The 14537-nt window shown below is 45.9% G+C and overlaps 1 protein-coding gene across 1 annotated transcript; it reads left to right on the top strand.

The window, feature by feature from the left end:
* The first annotated feature begins 5424 nt into the window (after positions 1-5424).
* On the top strand, positions 5425-13335 carry LOC119336749. Its single transcript, XM_037608824.1, has 19 exons — positions 5425-5649; positions 6423-6578; positions 6667-6894; positions 7042-7128; positions 7205-7294; positions 7379-7505; positions 7590-7690; positions 7784-7952; positions 8080-8201; positions 8665-8793; positions 8891-8989; positions 9085-9142; positions 9225-9300; positions 9388-9514; positions 9666-9823; positions 11462-11534; positions 11621-11815; positions 11902-11995; positions 12318-13335. The coding sequence occupies exons 2-19, from the start codon at positions 6504-6506 to the stop codon at positions 13133-13135; spliced, it is 2826 nt and encodes a 941-aa protein (XP_037464721.1). The 5' UTR covers positions 5425-5649; positions 6423-6503; the 3' UTR covers positions 13136-13335.
* Positions 13336-14537: the final 1202 nt, after the last annotated feature.

Consider the following 14537-nt stretch of genomic DNA (forward strand, 5'->3'; position numbering starts at 1 on the left):
AACATACTGATGACAAAGGGAACAAAGTATGTTGTTATGCGGTTTGACCGATAAAAATCTTCGTAGAATATGTAGGAGCCAATATGGGCATCCAGGTTCCGCTATTGGTTATTGACCAAGAATAGTTCTAGGTCATGTCTACATAGTTGTCGAACCCGTAGGGTCCGCACGCTTAAGGTTTTGATGACAGTTATATTATGAGTTTATGAGTTTTGATGTACCGAAGGAGTTCGGAGTCCCGGATGAGATCGGGGACATGACGAGGAGTCTCGAAATGGTCGAGACGTAAAGATCGATATATTGGACGACTATATTCGGAGTTCGGAAAGGTTCCGAGTGATTCGGGTATTTTCGGGGGTACCGGGGAGTTACGGGAATACGAGGAAGAAGCAATGGGCCTCATGGGCCAAGTGGTGGAAGAGAGGAGGCAGGGCGCACGGCCCCCCTAGCCCAAACCGAATTGGACTAGGGGGCCGGCCCCCCTTTCCTCCTTTTCCTCCCTCTCCTTCCTTCTCCTTCTCCTTCCCTTCCTTCCCCTCTCCTACTTGGACTAGGAAAGAGGGGGAATCCTACTTGGAGTAGGATTCTCCCCCTTGGGCGCGCCTCCTCCTACTTGGCCGGCCCTCCTCCCCTTGCTCCTTTATATACGGGGGCAGGGGGGCACCCCATGACACACAAGTTGATCTACGGATCGTTTCTTAGCCGTGTGCGGTGCCCCCCTCCACCATATTCCACCTCGGTCATATCGTCGCGGAGTTTAGGCGAAGCCCTGCGCCGGTAGAACATCATCATCGTCACCACGCCGTCGTGCTGACGGAACTCATCCCCGAAGCTTTGCTGGATCGGAGCCCGGGGATCGTCATCAAGCTGAACGTGTGCTGAACTCGGAGGTACCATACGTTCGGTGCTTGGATCGGTCGGATCTTGAAGACGTACGACTACATCAACCGCGTTGTGCTAACGCTTCCGCTTACGGTCTACGAGGGTACGTGGACAACACTCTCCCCTCTTGTTGCTATGCCATCACCATGATCTTGCGTGTGCGTAGGAATTTTTTTGAAATTACTACGTTCCCCAACACTTTGATCCGCTATGGTCCATTGTTTCCCCAGGAACAGGAGAGGATCCAAAATCTGAACTACATCTACAACTGCAATCACGTCGAGGCTCTGTGGATGCTTAGAATGAAAAGAGCACCATTTGCCAGGCTTGTCGAGACCTTCAGGAGCAGGGGCCTGTTACAAGATAGCATCAACACCAGTGTCGAAGAGCAAGTGGCCATGTTCCTTCATGTTGTTGGCCATAACCAGAGGTTCAGGGTCATTCAGAACACATTCAGGAGATCAATGGAGACCATCTTTAGGTACTTCAAGCAGGTGCTTTTTGCTGTTAGGAAGCTTAGAGGAGAGATGATCAGGAGACCATCTGGCTAGAGTCCACCCAAGATTCGCGGAAGCCCAAGATGGTATCCATGCTTCAAGGTGAGCATTGACAATATACACTTTTCATGACTTGATATGCTTGTATTGTTCAAGTTCAGCACTAACACAGGCTAGTGATGCCATTTTCGGGATTGCATTGGGGCAACAGATGGTACTCATGTCACTGCCAGAGTTCCTAGGTCACAGTATGCAACATACAGGAGGAGGAAGCACTACACAAGCCAGAATGTGCTTGCTGTTGTTGACTTTGATCTGAAGTTCACATATGTGCTGGCTGGCTGGGAGGGGTCAGTGCATGATGCAAACATTCTCACTAACAGCATGAGTCGACCTGATGGGATCAACATCCCCGACGGCAAGTTCTACCTTGGAGATGCTGGCTCGGGTATTCTTCCACCCTTCAGGAAAACAAGGTACCATCTCAACGAGTTCTCTGGTAGGAACTTTCCTAGGACTGCACATGAGTTGTTTAATCTCAGACACTCCAGCCTTAGAGTAACTGTTGGGAGGGCATTTGGAGCTCTGAAGAATAGATTTAAGATCCTGGATCAAAAGCCATTCCACCCATACTCCACTCAAGTTAAGCTAGTTCTTGCTTGTTGCATTCTGCATAATTGGATTCTCCAGTGGGGCTTTGATGAACACGTGCCTGAGGAGGAAGAGGTCGAGCCTGACGATGTTGTTAGCTCTGGCCATGGTGTGGAGGCATTTGACAACGACGCTTGAAAGAACAAAAGGTTGAAGTGGGCAGAGGCAATGTGGCAACAGAGGTCAGTGCAGGATTTGAAGAAGAGGAAGAAGAAGCAGCAACAGCAAAAGCACAGAAGAAGAGGAAGAAGAAGCAGCAGCAGCAGAAGCAGAAGAGGAAGATGAAGAGGAAGATGAAGCAGCAACACTGATGAACTATCCCCTATTTAGCCAATGACTCTTAATAATTTGAATTGTCATTTGATTGTAGTTAAGTTGAACTGTCATTTGTTTAACTAGCTGTCACTATGTTCAGATTGTGTGTGCTAAGGTCACCACTAGTTAGAAGTGGTGACCACACCTTATGCAGGTTGCAACCAAACACCATATCATATGTGCACCTAACGTAATGCGGGCAATCAAACGCCAGGTCAAAAATGTTTGTCTCATGCAACTAGGAGCATGCAGACAACCAAACTATGTGCATCTGCGATTTTTGACCTGCATCCCCTCAAACCGGCTCAATAGAGCCAGGCTCGCCGAGCCAGGCTGAATCGGCAATGTAACCAAACACGCCCTTTGTGAATCAAGAGGCTGCGTGCTTGTGTTTGAGAGACGTGCCGTTTTCCACGCTAGCTACAAGGTGCCAAAGGACATGTGGAGTGGGCGATCGGACGAGGCTGTGGGTGATGCGTGAGCCCTGGACTCTGCCCGTGGACTGGAGGAAGGAGCACGTGGCTCGCTCGGGCACCGCGAGGCTTCCATCTTCCAGAAGCCGACCCCATTTGACCCTTCCCTGTTGCAGGAGGGAGCTGACGCATACTGCTGACCACTCCGATGTAAAAATCGCCCAATGCAAAGCATCACCCCCGGGAATGAAATTAAGTCAAACAACATTTGCTCGGCGGGGGTCACGAGAAGGGGACGCGATCATGGGTTAAATTGCACCTTGATTAAGGGCTTAAGGAGCGGCTCCATGCCTGCAGTTTCTTGTTCCCGCGCATAAGGCTCTGATGCATAGGGATCGTCGACGTGCTATCAAATACAGTACGTACTCCCTACAAGGATGATCTCACCGTGTTTCTCAATTTTGGTAAAGAATCCATGCAACCGTTTTACTTCCAAATAGGAAGAAGAATGAAAGGAACAGATCTCCATCCAGTTGCAGGCGCTCCTTCTAGTAGACGACGAATCAATTCTACTAAGATCTTGTTTGTTTGGGCTTTGCTTCTGCTTTTACAGTTTTTTTAACTCTAGCAAAAACCCAAAAAATACTTGTAAATACACCTTTTAATTCTACTTTTGATGTATGAATCAATATTTGTATAATGATGGTATAAGTCAAAAGCCGAAGCAAAAAACCCTATTTAGGAGCTTTTGTGGCGCAAATTAACAAATAGCACGTGTTTTCCCTACCCTAGCCACCGCCACCAGAAAGGCGACTAGGGAGGTGATCTCTTTCCACCGATCTCCACCGGCTGAAGCGCTGGCCCCCTCTCTCTCCGGTTGCTGCTCTGGCGGCAGGAGCGAGGGGGGACCCCGTTCCTTCGCTCTGTAGTTAGGTTTTGGATTTGTAGGTCGTGTGCGTCGTTAGGTGGTGGGAGCGGCGCCCGGACGAATAAATCTGCCTCAGCTTCACTGCCACACCGGCGGTGCCTTTCATGGCGGTGTCTCGGAGTTGCTGGTATCGTGTGTCTGTCGATCTTTCAAACTTGATAGCGTGTGTTGGCGAGGCGGCGGCGGCGACTCCATCATGTGTGTCTCTCCTTCTGCTCTTCCCCGTTGCTGTGACGTTGTCTCCGGCGTCATGGTGGAGCAGAGAGGTGTTGTCGTTCAGGAGTACGCACAGATGGTTGTCTACGCAAGTGACAGCTGGAAGATGGAGCATATTGTGTTGGATCTGTGGTTGGAGGCTGACAGTTCTGGTTTCCTCCTCCGACGTCGTCGTCATGCGGGGGTGTCAGTTCTGAAATTCAATGGCGTGTCCGGGGACATGTTGCCCCGGTCTGATTCTTTCAACGGCTATGGTTTTGCTTCTGGCAAACTACTTTGGAGGACCGTAAAGCTACTCATCAGCGATGGAGCCGTATCGAGTTTGGGTAAAGAGGTGATCTGCCTTCTTACCCTTGTGGCAGGAGGAGGCGAGCAACTGAGTGGGAGGCAAGCAACGCATCGGCCATCCCGCGCGTGGATCTGGTGTCAAGCCTTGTGCGGATCCTCGGGGTCGTCGGGCTCGAAGGCGAGCAAGCCGGCGACGGGACTGTTGACCTTCCTCCCGATGCCCATGCTCGACATCATCCCGTCTCCTACCTGGCGCCGCCGGTGGGAGTCCCTCGCCTGTTGTTGAAGGCACTGAATCGATTCATCCAGAGGAGACAGATGTATGTTGAAAGCTAGCTCAAACCACCTTGATCGATTGATCCAGCACCTTGTTGTGAAGCCGGCGTGGGCTAAGCTTGCTCACATCGATCTGATTACATCCAATTCGATTGATCCAGCAGCTTGCTGCGAAGCCGGCATAGGCTCACACTTGATGTTTTTTTATCTTTGTATGTGTTGTTTGTTTGATGTCAGAATTCAACTCAGTGTAAATATTCAGTCAAAAATGTCGCTGAGAATATAGCTACAACTGTTCATATTAGATGAGCTGAACTAAATCCATCCGATTCCATCTCTTCAACCAAACACTCAAATATAATCATTTCATTCCACTCAATTGTTCCTACCAAACACATGAATGGAACCAACCCGTTCCTATGGAATGAAACTATGACATTCCATTCTACTACGTTCTCGAACCAAACACATCCTTAGTGGCCATTTCGATGGCGTCGAAGGTGAGGGACAGACGCTGATATTTTGCATAGGATTCTACTATCTTTTCAGTTATGTAAGGTCGGCACTTACGTGCCTTGTAACTTAATCTTTATTCTATAAATGAGAGATGTATACCATGCAAAAAAAAAGCTTTCGTACCAGTCAAAAAAAAAAGCTTTCGTGACATTTTAATCAAAATAAAAAAGCTGTAAAAATAGAAGCGAAAGTCCAAACAAACAGAGACTAATTCACAAGACGGGCGGAATCATCTTAAATTGGATTCCAATTCCATGGGGAATCATCTTAAATTGGATTCCAATTCCATGGGTCGACCGGCCGATGATTAAGTGATCGCTACATATAGCAGCATTGACTCTGAACCTAATAACAAGGTGACGTGAGCCGTGAGGGCTTAGGCGCAAACTCGGCCGCTCCGAATAAATAAATACCTCGCCCACTGTGGCTGGAGGTAGCGCTGCCGCTCCTCCGACCACCAAACCCATCTCTCTCGCACACAAAAACTCTCTCCCTTGCACAAAAAGAAAAATAGTCACAAAAACTCCTTCCCTTTTTTCTCCCACGGAGAAACACATACCCCAAACCGCTTTCCGAGTTTTCTTTTCTCTCCTCTCTCGCACACGCGTCGGATCCCCGGCGCCGGGGGGACTCCGCCGGCTCACTCCCACGACTGGCGCGGGCAGAGGTAATTCGCTCCCCCGCTTCTCGACGATTTTTTTCCGGGGCGGGGGCGATAATTCGGGCTCCGCGGCGAGTAGGAATCCCGCAGTTCCGTGGTCGTGGATGGCCGGCTGGGTGGGTGGGCGGGCGGTTCCGCCTCCTCTCTTCAGGGGTGGGCTGGAGGACGCGATCAGGCGCAAATTCCTCGCTTCGACGCCAAGCAAAGTACAGTTTCCGCGTTTCATCGGCAAAAAAAAATAGGTGTCAAGTTTGCTGCGGCGGTTCATCCCCTCCCCCGCAGGCCGCGGCAGTGGATTCTTTCTGGTGTTCCTGCTTGATGAAGCCCAGTTTCCGTCCCCAAATATGGGAGGCCCGACCTGACCCCTGTAGGAGAGGAGGACAAGAACAGTCATAGTCCAGTAGTAGGGGTACTAGTACTGTAAGCTGTGCAGCTACCGCCGTACACGCACCTGCATTTTCCTCTTGTGCCGCTTGCCTGGTGCCCGCGCGTGTTGTGGTTGTTGGGGGTGGCGTTGTCTCGGAGACAACACTTGCTCATGCCTTTGTCATGTCGCATGGATTCTGCTTCTGCAAACCCGGGCCATCTGCTTTTGCCTTTCAATTTTCCTCTGTTTTTTTGTTGCATTAACGCAAGCGATTGGAGAGCTATCATCAAGTCAGGCGAATATGTTTGTCATGTCAAGTCACTTTCTCTGAATAACTCACCTGTGTGTGAATGAAGGTCAAGAGAGTTGCTGATTTTGCTTTGCTTCGCTGAACCTGTTTGTGGCGTTGCAGTCCTGCTAGGAGCCTCGAGCAGAGCTGACCACGGCGTGCCGGAATCTTCCTTCGTCCCTCCTCCTGACCAGCTGACTTCCGATGGGATGGGGAACCCTCATAACCAGGCGCCTCAAAGTTTTTTCCTTGGCGCTCTTCGTCTACTTCGACTATAAGGTGCGGTTGTTTGCTTCTTTCCATGCTCTTCTTTCGACTTCCGTTGTTCTGGTGGAAGCAGATTAACATATTTCTGAGGTGCAAGCAGGCTGTTCAGAAGAGAGTCCAGTGGGTTAGCGCTGTTAAGAAGAATGCTATATGGGCAAAGACGCACGAGCGAAACGCTCGTCGTGTTCTCAACCTGATGATAGAGCTAGAAGGTTTGTGGGTCAAAATGGGCCAGTATCTGTCCACAAGAGCAGACGTGCTTCCTGAGCCGTACATAGAGGTCCTGAAGCAGTTGCAGGACTCGCTTCCTCCACGCCCTCTTGAAGAGGTATGTATACATTAATTAGTGAATGGTAGATTGAAAAATAATTTAATCATAAGCATTTCCATTTTTGTAGCCAACCAATCTGGCAACATCATATAGCATGACTTAATGTAGTTCATCTTAGTCTTAGTTTTGGTCTGTTGTGTGCAGGTTTGTGGAACCATAGAAAAAGAACTTGGGAAACCCATGCGTCAACTATTTGCTACTTTTGACGTTGACCCTCTTGCGACCGCATCAGTAAGTCCTGTTGCTTCCAAATGAACTATATTTTCTCTGGTGTAAATTCATAACATGGTTGAACACTTCTTGACAGATAGCACAAGTTCATCGTGCAACTCTGGAAGACGGCAGAGAAGTGGTTGTGAAAGTTCAGCATGATGGTATCAAAGAGATCATATTAGAGGTTCTTTTCTTTTCTTTTCTTTTCTAGAAATAGTGTTTTGTAAGATAAGTAGGATTGCTATTGCAACTTTTCATCTGTGATCAGGATTTGAAGAATGCAAAATCATTGATCGAATGGATTGCATGGGCAGAACCTCAGTATGACTTCAACCCAATGATTGATGAATGGTGCAAGGAGGCACCCAAGGAACTTGATTTCAATCATGAAGCAGGTAGTTCTCCTTGCTCAGATTCTTAGGTACAGCCATTCATAAAGAGGTCATCATGATAATGTAAGGTGCAAAATCTACTTTCAGAAAACACTAGGATTGTCTCCAAGAATCTTAGTCGGAAAACTGAAGGTGGGAGTGGCAGTGTTTCCAGCGATGTTGATGTACTGATACCAGAAATTATTCAGGTCTAACTGTCAGCCCGAATTTTATTCTGTTTGTCTTGCATTAGTGTTTGCAAATCACGTGACCATCCTCTGACCCATTCTTCTTTGTATCAGTCTACTGAAAAGATTCTAATTCTGGAATACATGGATGGCATTCGCTTACATGACAATGATTCATTGGAAGAATATGGTGTTGATAAGAAAAGACTCGTTGAAGAGATAACCCGTGCTTATGCTCATCAAATATACATTGACGGTTTCTTCAATGGCGATCCTCATCCTGGTATTTTAATTCTATGCTTCTTTAGGCAGATCTTGTGTCACATAAATTCTGTTCTCCAATATTTCCATTGGATTTCTTTGTGTTGCTTTCACACTGATTCATACTAACATGCTTTTCTTTTCTGTAGGCAATTTTCTTGTAAGCAAGGGACCTCCACACAAACCGATTCTCCTTGATTTTGGGCTCACTAAACGCATATCACAATCAATGAAGCAGGCACTAGCAAAGATGTTTTTATCATGCGCTGAGGTTTGTAATATTTTGATCTTACAAATAATACACATGGCATCAAAGAGCGAAGTCAGTTCAGAGTATCTTTTGTAGCTATAAGCAACAAGCATTTCCTTAGGAGTAACTGCAACCCCTCTTTTGTATTATGGTTGAATCAAAAGAAGCATATCTTTTAACATTTTAACTTTTTTCATGTAATAAATATTGTGGCCTTTTGTCCCTGCATTACACACTAGTGATATTGCAGACTGGTAGATGACACGACATATTCAACAACTATAAGATAAGCAAGACAGAATCAGGAACTTGGCTTTGTTTTTGCCTATAGTAAATTATTAAGTTTCACGCAACACTACATGATCAAATGCACACATGTAAATTTTTGTGAGATGTCGCTTCATTCTATCTTTTGTTGCTTATTACTAGCTTGCCATTCTTTTGTTTAAACTCTATAATTTACAATTCTGAGATCAATGTGTAGGGGGACCAAGTGGCACTGCTGTCAGCTTTTGCAGAGATGGGGCTTAAGCTGCGAGTTGACATGCCTCAGCAGTCTATGGAGATTGCCTCAATATTTTTTCGCCAGTCCACTACAGCAACTGAAGCGAAAGTATGCTGAAGGCCCGTTCTAGATTTTTCCTTTTTTGTTCCTAATACTGCAGGAAGTTGTAGTAACTGATTGGTTGTGGTTTGTTCCTACTTATTAGGAGAACATTAAAGCATTGAATGAACAAAGAGAACGAAACGCCAAGGCCCTTCAAGAGAAGATGAAATTGAACAAGAAGGAGGTTAAACATTTCAATCCTGTGAGTAGCCATGCCCAGCTGATGATTTTCCTTTAAGCTATATTGGGTTTGTCAACCAAGAGACCGGTCTTAAATGGAGGTTTTCTCGCTATCAGGTTGATGCTTTCCCTGGGGATGCGATAATTTTTATGAGGGTCTTAAATCTTCTTAGAGGTATGTCTTTGTCCCTCTTGAACTTGTACATTCCTCTGACATGTCCAGCGTCACAGTGGCAGTTTCCCATTTATACCTGCAGGGCTTTCAGCTTCACTGAATGTTAGGATAGTTTATCTGGACATCATGAGGCCATTTGCTGAATCAACTTTGCTAGGGTGAGATGCATGCCATGCTATGTTTTGCATCAGCTTTGTGGGGGTCATTCTTTTTTAATTGCTAATTTAAGCTTTCACTGATATCAGGAGTATGACGCGTGGGCCCTCAACTAATAGCGAGTGGATCTATGACTCACCTGTTAACTCTGAAGTGGAGTCCAAACTGAGGAGTCTTCTACTTGAGATGGGAAGCGACAAAATTTTGGGACTACAAGTGGGTCGATAATCTCATGCCACTCATTTACATACCATGACAGTACATTAGCAATATTTTGCATGCCGAAATTTCACATCATGAGTTTACCAACGATATCTGCATACAGTTGTTTTGTTGCAACGCAGCCTTACTGATATTCCTCCCGCAGGTATGTGCGTACAAAGACGGAAAGGTCATAATAGACACTGCTGCTGGTACGTTAGGGAAATATGATCCGCGTCCCGTTCAGCCTGATTCTCTGTTTCCGGTTTTCTCAGTGACGAAGGGCATCACTGCTGGAATGGTACACTGGCTTGTCGATCAAGGGTGAGTGGTTAATTTCAGTTTCAGTACCAAGTTTTTTAGCATGCCACTGTAAAAATCTGTTTTGCGGGCCATCGGGCTGTATTATCCTGTAGTTGATCATGCATGCTATGTGCAATTGTTTGCTCATCATCATCTTCATCTTCATCTTAGTTTTACCCGCAAAAAAAGGGCCTAGAAGTATGAGCATGGTAACATGTTGCCAAGGAAACATGGTATTCTGTCTCAGTATACTTATTAGATGGTGAAATAGCTAGCATTTTTGTTGACCGGAGGGCCCCATCCCATCCCCTCTTCACCACGAAATATTCAGAACCCCCCTTCCTTTCACCCAAAACCCTAGCCGCCCCACATCGCGGCGGTGATGGAGGTGCCGCCGGAGATGCTCAACGCCCTGGCGGGGTGGTTCGCGCAGACGCTCTCCCCCGCCACCGCCGCCGACTAGTCAAGCAGTGAAGTTTGTGAATCTCTTGTGGTGGTCATGTCCATAGTGTCAGTCAAGTATGGGCCAGGTGTTTTTGTCAGTTCCCTCGATACAATTCAGCCGAATCTTTCACCACATTTCTTCAGCGTTTTTGGATTCCCAATCTGAAGTTGATCAAAGGTTCTCTTGAAATCAAGCTTACAGCAACAAAGTTGCTTTGTGAGTCTGCGGTGCTGTTGGATGCTGCTGCAGCCCAATTGTGGGGCAAATTGCTCGATAGCATTGTCACACTGTTGTCTAGAATGGACCAAAATGGTGTACAACAAGAGCAGAATGTCGGAGCTGATGCAGTGGATAGTCAGAGGACATCAGGTTATTCCGTCTCGTTTCTACGCCTTCAGTATGCTGGGAAGAGCGAAGATGGTCTGTTGAAAGACGTAAATGATCCAAAACAGTTTCTGGTGACATCCTTGGCCTCACTTTCTGCAGTCTCCTGGAAGGTTGGTCCTATCATCGAGCAGCATGTGGACCCAGCAAACAGAAGTGCTCTTCTCCAGCTTTGCACAGCCTATAACGCCAACATTGTCTAGGAGCCAATGGCGTTGTTCTAAGGCATTCACTTGGTTTCCAGTGGTTTTTGTTAGAGGATGAGTCTCTTCGTGTCATGTGTCCATGAAGCTGGTTTCCGCTTGGTCCCTGCTCCAGTGGAATGTGTTGGCTATTGTGGGATGAGAATGAGGAGGACGCCAAATTAGATCATACAGTAGGATAAACATGAGCTTTGTGGAGAATCTGTCTGTTTTGGTTTGGAATTTTTGTGTGTGTGGATCTCTTTTTCCCAGAGAGTGTACTGGTACTGATCAAGAATGTTGTCAGCATGGTCTGTCTGTGTTGTTATTCCTAGTGAAATCTGCTGTAATTCTTGCATGGGAAATGGTATATTTGTGGATGTTATTGGCAGCATCCATTGGTCGAAAAGAAAAAGTCTCACTTTACAGAAGTCACACTTTTTTTTGACATTATGTGTGTTCTGACGCACCTAAAAGGATCTGCGCTTCTAGTTTAGGCTTTTTAGCATCTCTTTCTTATGTGAAGCAGATCCTTTGGATCTCTGGCTGTTATGCATGATTCTCTTTGGAGAACACTAAGCATCTTGTCCATGTTGCCTTATACACTTTATCTTGTCTATATAGTGAATGTATGCTCTGATCTTTCAGGAAGTTGAAGTATGAAGAAACAGTTGCCGATATATGGCCAAAATTTGGGACTAACAAAAAGGAGCTAATCAAGGTGCAAAAACTTATTTCACTTATGCTATGTAATGAGACACAGTGTTTCAGGATACTAACAGACTCATTTGTCACTATGTAATAAAGGTGCACCATCTTCTCAATCATACATCTGGTTTACATAATGCTCTGGGAGATGTGGTCAAAACCGATCCTATGTCGGTATGTGACTGGGAAGAGATGCTAGACCAGATTGCCAAATCTACACCCGAAACTGAGCCTGGTTCATCACAAATTTATCACTACCTATCCTTTGGTTGGCTGTGTGGCGGTCTCATAGAGGTATAATTAATCTAGGAAAGTGCACTCATACTGCTTGTGTTATAACTTTATTTCACGAGCCCTAACACTGCATTTGACAATAACAGCATGCATCGGGGAGGAAGTTTCAAGAGATCCTAGAAGAGGCTATTGTTCATCCTCTTCACATCGAGGGAGAGCTATATGTCGGAATTCCTCCAGGTATGTTAACGGATGTAAGGAAGTGTTTAGATAGTTTACAATATTTGTTCTTCGGTTTTTCCGTGATTGAAATTGTCTTCTATATTCTACTTTTCTTCAGTCTGAAAGAGTCAGAAACAGAAGTACTGGAACAATGTTTGAAATTTAACTTTATGAAAAACGAAATCCTAGGGAGAGACTACAGCGTACCTGGAAATAACACATTGGATTACTAATTCCGCATATGTTGATCAAGACAACTTTGGACTTAGCTTCACAATTTCCAGCTCTGAGAGGCACTTCATACAAGGCTGACGTTGTTCATAATCTGTGCCCTTTTTAGGTGTTGAGTCTCGCCTAGCAACGCTGACCGTCGACATGGAAGAAATTCAGAAGCTACAAGGGATCAAGCCAGGGCCAGACGTCCCACCGGAACTGCTGAGTGGAATTGCGCAGATGGCGGCTGGCGTACCAGCTATGTTCAACACGCTGAACGTTCGCCGCGCCATCATCCCCGCCGCAAACGGCCACTTATCTGCCCGTGCCCTCGCTCGGTACTACGCGGCGCTGGCAGCCGGCGGCACCATTCCCCCGCCGCACTCCAGCAATGCCAAGCCGCTCCTGGGCAGCCACGTGCACACGCCCGCGTTCCCCACCGCCGCCACGTCCAAGAAGAAGAAGAAAGGCTCCGCAAAGAAGAGCAGCGGAAGCTCGAGCTCGATGGAGAAGGTCGAGTACGCCCAGCTACGCACCAGCGACGCCGACAGCGAAGTGTCGGTGGCTGCATCAGGGAGCACCGGCGGCAGGTTGTTCAGCAACAGCGACAGCGGCATCATGGACGCGTTCATGGGCGTCGGCGAGTACTCGGGCATGATCCACCCAAACGGCAAGTTCGGGCTCGGGTTCAGGAGGTACGGCAGGTCCGGCGCGCCGCCGACGGGGTTTGGGCACTCCGGGATGGGTGGGTCGAACGGGTTCTGCGACCCGGAGCACGGGTTCGCCATCGCCGTGACGGTGAACAAGATGGCGCTGGGGTCCGTCACGCGGCGCGTGGTGCGGTTCGTGTGCGAGGAGCTGGGCGTGCCCGTGCCCGACGAGTTCTCCGTCGCCGGGGAGAAGGGGCCCGACATGGTGCTCAACCTCGCGCCGCCGGCGGAGTAGGTTGACATGTAGTAGGAATTTGAAAGGCACGGCATTAATTAACACGGTAGATATTAATACACACGCGCGGAGGTCATTTTGACGGGGTGTTTTACACTGTAAAACTTCAGTAGCGGCTTGTACGTATGGAATGGAATTGTAATTCTTGATGTGGATGATGGCAGAGAGAGGAATGCAAAATTGGCTCTAATACAGTAATACGTCAATTGTTTGGTGAACTTTGCTCATCGCCGTTACAAAAACTAGGTTTATCTGCTACAGCTCCCTTTACTAACGAGCAAATGGCAACAAATTATGTTATCCATTATTGACGCACAAATGTTTTATTATAGGATTTTTTTTAACATAGTACAATCACAGATACACTCATTCCTACTGAACAAGCACCAATACCAAGTTTAGGATTTGAATCCTGGTGGGTTGGTTCCACCACAAAAACCCTAACCTTTAAGCTACACTCAATTCTCATAGTCTGGAATTGAAAAAACTATTTGTAGTTTCTCAGCTATAGCATGAACCTACTTTTGGTCATAATAAACTATGAAACCATACAAATGTGATCCTCAACTTTGTAAAACCAGACATGCACACTCACTAACCTAAATCGACAATGAAAGACATTCACAAAAATGAAATGAGGAAAATAAAAAATATCTAATAATAATGGAACATTGGTTCACATAAATTATAGACGCTGATAAGTTTCGAACATTCAGGATTTGACCATGGCAAACGAGCATTTTTTGTGGATTTAATGTTTGCTGCCATGGCAAGTTCAATTGACAAGTATGGCAAATTCACACTCAATTACCCTAAAAAATCGCACTAAGTTCATTTCTCTTACAGGAAATTGCCTGCTCATAAAAAAAATTGCCATCCTCGCGTCAACTAATATTTTCATAAAAAACATTCGATTTGCTCAAAATCCGAACGTTCGGGGTTTTATAGTTTCTGTAAATTATTGGACAATGCCCTACATGTATTAAAAAAAGAAAATTTTACGAAAACTAGTGAAAAGAGGAAATGAGGTTTATTTGTATGTTTTATTAATGGTTGGTCTTTTGAAAATACTTATGTCTTATGCATTTTTCTATGACTTCTCATTTCCATATCTTTTGGTAATTTATCAAAAACTTATTAACTACTCCCTCCGCCCAAAATAAGTGTCTCAACTTTGGCTAATTTTAGTACAAATTGGCACTAGAGTTGAGCCAATCGACAATGAAAGGTATTCACGAAAATAAAAATAAAATGAGAAAAATAAAAAATATCTAATAATAAAAAATATTTTATAATCATGAAAAATGTAAATTTAAATATAATTTATTGGACACTCATGATAAGAGGACATATGTATTATTTGATAGGTTTTATTAAGTTGGTATTTTGAAAATACTTATGA

This window comes from Triticum dicoccoides, chromosome 7B (assembly GCF_002162155.2).
Source record: "Triticum dicoccoides isolate Atlit2015 ecotype Zavitan chromosome 7B, WEW_v2.0, whole genome shotgun sequence".
Lineage (NCBI taxonomy): Eukaryota > Viridiplantae > Streptophyta > Magnoliopsida > Poales > Poaceae > Triticum > Triticum dicoccoides.